Consider the following 10,569-nt stretch of genomic DNA (forward strand, 5'->3'; position numbering starts at 1 on the left):
GGATCCAACCCACATTTGGTCAAATATCTCGACAAATGTTGCATGAAACTGGACAATGTATGTATAAATATATAAAAGGCGAATTGGCTCGTTTTTCATCCAAACACATAGTATAAAAAATATCTACCAGTATAGAGGAATACCGATTCAAACTTTAAACTGCCATAACTTTTGTTCAACTTTTTGTGGATTGGATCTTTTACCTGTAACTACGTCCAATTATAAACTGAAATATATGTCATCAGCATGTCATATATTAAAGAAAAAGTGACGAATCACACCAGTGGTGAAGGCCGGATTCTAACCGGGCTGCCGTGTCATCACTACCTGTTGTATCTCTATAGTTCGTTTTTTTAGCATTAGAAAGAACTTGCAAGCAGATAAGCGATCTTGACATGTCTTTTAATTGAAAAACGGTTTTATAAAAATCAAAAACTATTACTTATGAAAGCAGAAGAATATAAATGATCGTATTAGATTCATAATTGTTACATATTTGCCGTAACTTATTTTTAAAATGTGTTTTTCAATTAAAAGACACATCAAGATTGTTTACCTTATTTCTAATGCTAAAAAAACGAACTATAAGAACCCTGTTTGGAGAAAATCCACTTGAAGTTTCGATTTTTTTTTTCGAAATCTAAAAAACACAATCGGTCGGACATAGTTATGACTAAAATACACCAAATTGTGTAAAAGTATTTTCAATTATATTAATATCCAGAGAGAAAAATTGGGACTACGTTTGTATGGGAAGGCGGTTTCGGGGCAGTTGAAATATTTTTTCAGACATATGTCCAAAATAGTACAAAATAATAAATTACCTACCAATATCTATGTTAGTATATAATAATATTGTATACCTACTTAATTATAAATAATAATATTGCATTCAGTTGAGGCCTGATCGATAACAACAGTATTTGTCATATAATGTGATAACCTTTAAAATAAACTTAAGTGTACACACAAGTCATAGTGACGCAAGTCGCGTAAAACGCTTCTGTGTTAAAATAACGTTAAAAAAAAAAACATAAAATATTATGTGATTTAAATTGGCATTTAACTGTAAGTAATTAATAATTTATTGAATCAGGCTTTTCTTTCTTTGCGGAACTATTACAAAGTATTTTAGAAAATATTGTAACTCTATTCCACTTAACACCTATAGGTACCTAACAATATGCCTTGACCAGCATGCCCGTACCAATCCGTGCTTGCGTATTTTTGCATATAATTATTATGTAAATAATTAAAGAATAAAATTTGACTGTTAACAAATACAGAGCACTTCTTCGAAAAATCTAATTATAACTATTATTTTCAGTGAACCGTTCAAGATGAAGACCTTATATTTAGGAAGTCTGCTTATAGCAGCGAATCTATTGATCTACTGTGAATCAGCAAAAGTTCTATATGTAATGCCATTCACAGCCAGATCTCACTACATTGGCATGAAGAACTTAGCGATAGAACTTGCGAGAAGAGGCCATGATGTGTACGCTATCACTCCCTTTAGAGAAGATGAACATCCACCCACATATCACCAGCTGATGGTAAATAGTGAATCTATATGGGCTAAACTGTGTAAGTTTCTGGTCACAGATCTATGAATGTGGTGTCGATTTTATAAAATACCTATTATATTGTGTACTTATAAATATTTACCTACATTCATGATATAAACCTGTGCCTCCAGTGTAAAAGGGTTAAACTCAAAAAATTTAATTATTCAGTATGGCCAAAAAACGTTTCAAACCGTGATTTCTCTGAATTCTTTCTAAAAAAATTAGGTTTTTGTTTTTAGTTTAGATAGTTGAAGAAATGACTTCTATTTTGTCATTTAAATTAACCTGACTTATGTGAAAGTAACAGAAATATCGGCTTTGAAAAAAAAAAAACTTATATCCCTTTTCACAAAAATAATGAATGTGTGAAAGGGTTAAACTGCACTTTCTCTAGTGTTGCTAAAATCTTTTTGAACTTTTGTATTGTGTAAAGAAACCATTTTGGGAACCATATATTGCATTTTTTTTAATTATGGTAAAAAAACAAACCAAAATAATAATATCAATGTAGGTAATTACAGAGTGACTTAATTTCTTTCATTCTCTGCTGAAATTGCTAATGGTTCAGTACAACAGGGCAGGTCCCGTAGACAACATGCCAATCGCTAACGCTCCGTAGCGAACGATACGCAACGCTGTCACTGTCGCACTAATAAGGAAGAGTGATAGAGAGACAAATAACATTTCTCTGTCGAAGCCATAGAGATTGACACCTTAGCTAGGCTAGCTGCTGTTGCACTTGTTGGTTTTTGTTCCCCATCTTTGTTTTTTTTTCTCCAATTATTTCATAATATTAATCTTCCAGATGTCATTTCTTCTACAGGACTTTCTTTTTGATATTTGAATTCGCTCACCTTAATAAACAACAACTTTTCCTTTTTTTTAGGGTTCCGTACCCAAAGGGTAAAAACGGGACCCTATTACTAAGACTCCGCTGTCCGTCCGTCCGTCCGTCCGTCTGTCACCAGGCTGTATCTCACGAACCGTGATAGCTAGACAGTTGAAATTTTCACAGATGATGTATTTCTGTTGCCGCTATAACAACAAATACTAAAAATAGAATAAAATAAAGATTTAAGTGGGGCTCCCATACAACAAACGTGATTTTTGACCGAAGTTAAGCAACGTCGGGCGGGGTCAGTACTTGGATGGGTGACCGTTTTTTTGCTTGTTTTGCTCTATTTTTTGTTGATGGTACGGAACCCTCTGTGCGCGAGTCCGAATCGCACTTGGCCGGTTTTTTGTTTACGTTTCTCGCAGTATACTTTATTTTACATTGACCAACAAAAAAAAAATTATATGGAAAGGAATCTAAGTGAACATTAACCATAATCATTAACTCAATTTAGCAAAACTAGATGGTGAAAAATGGTCAAAGTATATTATTTTATACTTACCCCTTTACACATCATGACATCGTTTAAATTGTTTGTGAATAATGAAGAAACATAAGTTTTACCGTTATTCACGAACTAAACCGGTAGTCGAAATAGATCTAAGTGAATTTTGATTTACACCGAATGTTTCTTGAAATGTAGTTTATTTACTAAGACTAAACTTTACTTTAACCATCGTTCTCAACACTATTCTTAAAACTCAATTTTTTAAACGGGATAATATAAAAATAAATCGTTTTGAACATAATGGTTCAGATTTTTGACATACTTTAACCCTTTTGCACAATCGATATCTCAGAAACTAGAAGTCGTAGGGCAGTGGGTGTCAGCACAAAAGATGTAGTTTCGTGAAATAAACCTTTTAGTAGCAAAAGTTGTAATTTGGATAAACTCGAGTTAAACCCTTTTCACTGGAGGCACAGAAACAATAACCACGATTTCTAAAAATATCCAAAAAATTAGTTAATTTTTGTTAATTAGGTATTGAAATTCATAACTAGCAAAACCTATGCCCTGTATATGGGTATATATTTATAGGAGTATACCTATCGTGATAACTTATTTCAGTTGATGTACTACCACGAGTGTTCGACATGATGGATGAAACATTTGAGTCATTCCAAAATATTATGTACAAAATGGGATTTCTGATGAACGACCTAGTCTTTGAGTCCAAAGACGTGCAAGAGTTTTTGGAACAAGACCACAAAATAGATGTCGTTGTTACGGAAGTATTCTTCAATGAAGGACTTTACATGTTCGCTCACAAATACCAAGCTCCCCTTGTGTTGGTGACGACCGTTGGGAACTCGTTTAAAGGAAATTTCTATATGGGCAATCCTCTTCAGCTATCAACTTTGTATCATGAATATGGAAGCGCAAGAGAACCACTCAGTTTCATCGGTAGATTATACAATTTGTATATGTGCACGTTTGATCTAGTCATGCTCAAATTTTGGTATTTCCCTCGACTACAAGAATCTACCCTGCAGTACCTTAAAGATCTACCAGAGCCTGTCCCCAAACTGGAGGATATAGCCGCAAACGCAGCCATTTTACTTCTTAATTCTCATTTTAGTATTGATAATTCAGCTGCGTATTTGCCAAATATTATAGAAGTTGGTGGACTGCATATTAAAGAAACAAATGATACGTTACCATCGGTAAGTGTATATATAACTAAACTGGCGAGCTATTTATTCACTTCGCAATATTTGGCTAAAGGTTTAAAAACAATAACTGTAAATCCACCGCATACGTAGAAAAATTAATTGTCGATATCATAAAAGAATATCTTGTGGCCCTATGCACCTCCGGGGTGCCCTAGGACAGACAACAACATCATAAAAAAACAAATTACTATAGGTAAAGTCAAAAACAAACATACGTAAATGTAATTTATGACTTATTTCTATTTAATTTTCAGGATCTTCAAAATATTTTGGATAATGCAAAAACTGGTGTTGTATATTTAAGTTTTGGCTCTAACGTCCAAACAAGTGAAATGGACTTAGACAAGCTGCAAGCGTTCTTAAAAGTGTTTGGAGAATTAAAACAAACCGTTTTAATGAAATGGGAAAAAGAACCTATTCAAAATATACCTAAAAATATAATTTTAAGGAAATGGTTTCCACAAAAAGCAGTTGTAGGTATGTTTACAATGCTTTTGACTAAATGAAAGTAAGCTTGGGTACTTTGGTTTAAAAAAATAATTTTGCTATTAGTATTATAGTACTTAAACTTTCCTATATTTTTTACAGCTCACCCCAATGTGAAATTATTCATCGGCCACGGAGGTCTGTTAGGACTTCAAGAGACTATAGCAGCCGGAGTGCCCATACTAGGGGTACCAGTTTATGGAGATCAGTATCTAAATATTATTGACACTATTCAAAAAGGTCACGGGGAAATTCTTTATTATAAAGAAATAAACGAAGATATTTTACGGGAGAAGATCAATAAATTGCTAAATGATAAAACTTATATGGAAAATGCCAAAAAAATTGCTGCGAGATTTAAAGATAGACCGATGAAGCCACTTGACACAGCAGTGTGGTGGACCGAATATGTGATTAGGCACAAAGGTGCAGGCTTTATGAAACCACCTCAAATGAGTTACATTGCTTATCAGAATCTAGATGTATATTTGTTTTTGACTAGCATTTTAGTATTTATTTTATATACAATATTGAAAATAATTAATATTATTAAAAATGTTTTCGAACGCCGAAGAATCACGAAACAAAAGAAGAATTAGCTGAAGTAGTAAAGAAACTGTGTTTCACACTCAACGGCAAATGAACGCGAGTCACTTTGTGAGAAGGCTTAGATCAAATCCTATAATTGTAAATGCAAGAACTCTAATGAACATTCTTACATTTTTGATTAGCATACTTCGTACAAATACTCGTAAATAGCTTTTTTTCATCTTTTATTCATGATAAACTAACATACATTTTATAAATTACATAAAACTGGCCAAACTGTGGAGTTTGATGGCGAGGTACGCTCTTTTTTATGCTAATAACTTAACCTATTTGGGTCAAACCCGTTTTATAGTATGGTATGGTTACCTCGTTCCTGTAGACATCGCAAGGTTAAGGAAATCTAAGGGGTTACATTTTTCGAGTACTTGAGACTCAAAAGTAACAAAACAATAATAAAAAAAAAACTATCAACTTAACTTCCGACACGCAAACAGGAAATGTTGTTGTGAGGTTTAAAGATAGACTGATTGAGCAATTTGACCCAGCAGTATTGTGATCCGAATATATCAGTAGGCACAAAGGTGCAGAGTTTATGAAAACACCTAAAATTTGTTACATTGTAGGTATATCAGAATTCAGACGTTTATTTATTTGCTTTTGATAATCTTATTAGGATTTGTTTTGTATACGATTAAGCTGTAACCAAGAGCTATGAAAAGAGGACGCGTTTTGGTCTTGTTTTTAGATGTAGAGCTATATAACGTGATAAGAGTGTTTTATTTTAAATGTAATCATTATCATGACTTTCAACTAAAGTAATAACAGAGATAACGTCCTTCTATTTTGTTTGTCATTCTTTTTAGTTTGTATCGTAATATTGTAAAAATCATGTAAAAAAGGTAGTATATAGCATGGATATTACCTACCTATATTATTTGAACAGGTACGGTACGTACGCCTACAAACGCGTACAAGTCGTAAGATCACATAAAAATCTGTTAAACATTATCTTTTAACTTTCATATAATACCTATACATTTAATAGGCTTAGCTCTTTTGATAACATTTAAAGCAATAAATATTGATAACAGTAGGTACATGGTACGAGTAACATAGTTGCACATATATTAGGTTAATTGGAGTACAAGCGAGATATGGTATCAAAAACATCTAATGTCAGTTGACGCATTCTGAATGCGAGCTGGAGGCGATATCGTAAAGAGCCACGTATTTCTTTAAATATTTTATGTTATTATAATTTTCTGTAGCTGTACAATGCTATCTCGTTTACTATGTATACCTACTTATGTGAAATGTAAAATAATAATAACAAAAAATGTCAGTCATCATGAACAAATAATATGTGGATGAAATTATTTATTTTTTATAACTCTTTGCTATTGTTACTTTTTTATACTATGTCGGTGGTAAACAAGCATACGGCCCGTCTGATGTCACCGTTTGCAGTCACCGTAGTTTTGAAGAACCCCATACTTGTAGACTGTGGACATTCGCCTGGACACTCTTTACCGGTGTTTTTCTTTTTTTACTTTTTCATCAAAATAAAGAACACTACTTAAGTAACTAACTTGAAATCCAAAGAGCAAAGTGTACTCAAAGGTCTTTCATTCTGGATTTTACGAACGGTTCTAGACGCGCTAAGCAAGGCATTGTATTCTTAAGTTTCGGCTCCAACGTTCAATTACGTGAACTCGATAAGGATAACTTGGATGCCTTCTTGAAAGTGGTTCCGGAATTAAAGCAAACAGTCTTAATGAAATGGGAGGACGCTGCTATACAGAATGTACCGAAGAATGTCGTGCTGAGGAAACGGTTCCCGCAAAAGGCAGTCGTAGGTCAGTTTACATTTCATTTTGCTAAGTACTCTGAGAGAATTGAAGCTGTTGAATAGGTATTCAAGTAAAATTGTTTGCGGTAAATATTTAAGTTGCATAAAAATGTTACTGGAAATAAGTGATGATACTCGTATATGATAATAGCAAAGAGAAAAGAGTGTATAGAGAGTTACTGTCATAGTGAATTATGTAGCCACAGTACATTTACTGTCATCTTTCGACAGAAGATTAAAACTGTTAGTACGCCATTTGGCATTGATCCTTATTATTTCACTGATATGTGTCGTCAATTTGTTAAATGACAAAAATTTACGCCATCAACTAAAGTTGCCGGGTACCGTGAACCATGTTTATTCTTTATTCTTTCATAATTGCATATTGCCTAATAGTAGATAAACAGATCCCCAATAAGGAGATACACTTAAGTGTAAGTTTAGATAAACAAAGAGGAACCTATCCGCGCCTGAGGCCAATTCACCTTAAGTTTCACTTTAACAATGCGTGTTATCTAAAAAGCTGCAATCTTCTAAATGATGTTACGGATAAGTTAACATTTTTCATATTGACTTCAGACGTAATCCGGATTCCAGTCGTCTGCAATGCAGGCTTTATGATTGGATGCAAAGAGAACAAAAAATAATGAAGTCGGATACCACTTTCCCCTCTTCCATTGTTGTCATTCTTCAAACGTAATCAAGGGTTAGAATGCAAAGCAATAGAAAATGAGAAACGCAAATTCTTATGCGAAAGCCCGATGTTGCCTTCTTTGTTTATTTGTACGACACTCAGACATGTAGATTAAAAATTTACAAAAGGTAAAAATTTACTGAATTGCTTGCAGACTTTGTTTTGTTATTAGAAGCATTGCATGGGTTATATTTTATATAATGTACACCAAAGTTTTTTGACCTCTGCCCAAGATTCAACTTATGTATTTATGAAAATTAACATTCCACTAAAAACTAAAATAAGTAAATGATACGATATAATCAGGTTTCCTTTTTTTTATTATACGTATAGCTTTTTTTATACGATTACTGTAGTAGTCTTTTACAGTTTTTCTAATTTAGAAGCTTATTCAATAATATCAATTAAATAAAATGTTGATGAGCTAAGCGCCTTTTGCCGTTAAAACGAGCACCTTGAAGGAAAATGAGGTTACGTAGGACGGGCTGAATTTAATTCATTAGTGCTTGTAAGATGCAGATTTTGCTTCAATGGCCGACTTTTAAGGTACCGAAAGGCAGTAGTTAAAGGTTACTTTAATGTGTGAAATTAATTTAACTTCACTTCAATTTGGGTGTTCACTTTATGTTGGGTTTATTTAAAAGAAAAATAGAATGCAAATACATTAAATTAACATCATAATGATGTGCAATATTGGTACAAAATAGGCAACAACGCAAAATGGATGCTAAAACAGGATCTCCACTTAACATATTGCTACTACAAGCTATAGCGCTGGTATCAGTGAGGACCTAACTAAAACTTAACTAAACCTTAACCCTACAATGCATACAGTTCCACATATGGCACAACCGATATATGTGCGAGCTGTGTCAAAAATCAGGTAGGCAGCGACATCTATCATACTTCTAAGGTTACTTGACATACAAGGCTACTATAATAGTTCAGCGTGTTGCCGCTAGGCAGCAGTACATGTCCAAGGTATCGACCGATCGATAAAATTTCGGTAGTCGGTGGTGAAATCTGTTTTGACAACTTTCGAAGTGTGATAAAAAAAAGCAAGAAAAAATATACATGCTAACTATTAAACTGAGCATTATTGACAATTAAGATTAATTTTGCGGATTAATTATTATAAGAAAGATAATCAAATCTATACTCACTATACATATGTTCGGAATCTTTCCTTGCAAGAAGCTACTATAGCCGGGAGTTCCCGAAGCGATGTCCCGATGTCAATTAGCTGCAGGTACGGCGGGTGTCAAGAGGTTAATTAACCACGGATGCCGACCCCTGTGTATGTGCATTACCCGGTGTAAGCGGGGTTAAATAACTCGATATAACAGGTTATTTTGATATGCAGTTAGGGTTTTTTCTATAAATAGGAATTAATAAATAGTAAACAGTAAAGTAACTTGAAGTAGGTAAGTTATCTGTTTGTAAAAAACTGGCGAATATTCTACGAAATAAAAAACACTCAATGTAATAAAAATATAAAGATTCGTAATCGTTAAACTTTCGAAATCTACAAGTGTAATTTAGGGACCGTATTCATAAATTAAGATTATAATATAATATGTAGGTATATTACCTACGACATAGCTAAAGGTACCTAAACAAAAATAGCCACATCTAAAATACATCAAATGCGTATGCGTTCTTGCAGCCGCAATGTATCTTTGTTCCCTGCAAATAATTCGTACCGGCACCGTAATAGATTCGGGAAAAACGGAAGAGTCAGCCATAAATCCACGAACGACTGTATTGTCTTTTTAATACATCAGAATATGCGAGGGCTTCGTATAAAAACGAACCAATGGAGCGGTGATGAGATGGACCCACCATTCTCTTGTTTCCATTTAATTAAACCGGAATTTTACAGTTTCAGGCGGAGAGAGGATGGATGGAATGCTTTTCAAGGCTGTCAATCCAATCGCTATCCGTTTTTGGACTTAGCCACCAGAAATAGGAACGCTCTCAGATTACGTAGTTTTAATGGATTTCGAGGTCACAGATTACTGGTTCGTCCGAGAACACAAAACGCCCAGATGCTTTTAGGAATATCTGCATAGCCGAGATGGAATCAGGTGTAGCTGCCAAGTTCAGAGGACACGTTGAATGATAGTGATAGCGGTTATGAAAGAAGATATATTGAGGAGACCTTCAGTTTATTTATTAAACACCTGATCGACGGACACAGAAATGACGTTTTGTTAAAAAAAATACTATGCGGGTTCAGACTATACCACGCTTATTGCTGGAACGTGACATATACTAACGCAAATCTCAAAATCGATGTCGATACCATGATGCAGTGTCAATGCAGACAGCAATGTCAAGCCGCAATATGCAGTAACGCTGGTGCAGTCCGAATCCAAACGGTACCTTTAGCCATTTATTTAAGTACATTAAACTGAGTCAACCAAACAAAATTCATATCATGAAATTCATGAATCTATATCGTCACAATTCTTGAAACTAGTTAAACGGATCAACCAAGCTAAGCTCACTGAAAAAGTTAACTTTGCAAATGAGATTAAGTCTTATGGCTGCACTGGTCTTAACAGTCCCGTATTTAGTCGCAGAGAACCGGCTTATATTTAGAAACTTCCAGCGTTCTTGCATTTTGTTTTTGCGACAACGTGAGTTCACAGTCGCACAATGGCTCCCGTTTTATATTTAACCGGTAAAAAACTCTGTGGGAGAACGTGGTGAAGATTTAGTGATTCCATTGATATATACGTACATACAGAATTTTTTTGTTACAAACAACTAAATACATGTAGATTTAGTTGTTTATAACAAAAAAAACTGTGTGACCATTTGTTTGAAGATTATGGGAGTTTTAGTGCAA

General features: G+C 34.1%; 1 protein-coding gene across 1 annotated transcript; it reads left to right on the forward strand.

Annotated features, from left to right (window-relative positions):
- The first annotated feature begins 968 nt into the window (after window positions 1–968).
- On the forward strand, window positions 969–5,244 carry LOC134652919 (UDP-glycosyltransferase UGT5-like). The gene is made up of 5 exons (XM_063508153.1): window positions 969–1,068; window positions 1,328–1,587; window positions 3,533–4,128; window positions 4,392–4,614; window positions 4,726–5,244. The coding sequence occupies exons 2-5, from the start codon at window positions 1,341–1,343 to the stop codon at window positions 5,220–5,222; spliced, it is 1,563 nt and encodes a 520-aa protein (XP_063364223.1). The 5' UTR covers window positions 969–1,068; window positions 1,328–1,340; the 3' UTR covers window positions 5,223–5,244.
- Window positions 5,245–10,569: the final 5,325 nt, after the last annotated feature.

Source organism: Cydia amplana, chromosome 12 (genome assembly GCF_948474715.1).
Source record: "Cydia amplana chromosome 12, ilCydAmpl1.1, whole genome shotgun sequence".
In the NCBI taxonomy this organism is placed as follows: domain Eukaryota; kingdom Metazoa; phylum Arthropoda; class Insecta; order Lepidoptera; family Tortricidae; genus Cydia; species Cydia amplana.

What these genes read in the sequence shown, in the direction of transcription:
- LOC134652919 (XM_063508153.1), top strand. Translation starts at nt 1,341, where the DNA reads ATGAAGACCTTATATTTAGGAAGTCTGCTTATAGCAGCGAATCTATTG. An exon ending in CAAATGATACGTTACCATCG is followed by an intron (nt 4,129 to 4,391) that starts GTAAGTGTATAT and finishes TTTAATTTTCAG; the next exon opens with GATCTTCAAAATATTTTGGA. An exon ending in TCCACAAAAAGCAGTTGTAG is followed by an intron (nt 4,615 to 4,725) that starts GTATGTTTACAA and finishes TATTTTTTACAG; the next exon opens with CTCACCCCAATGTGAAATTA.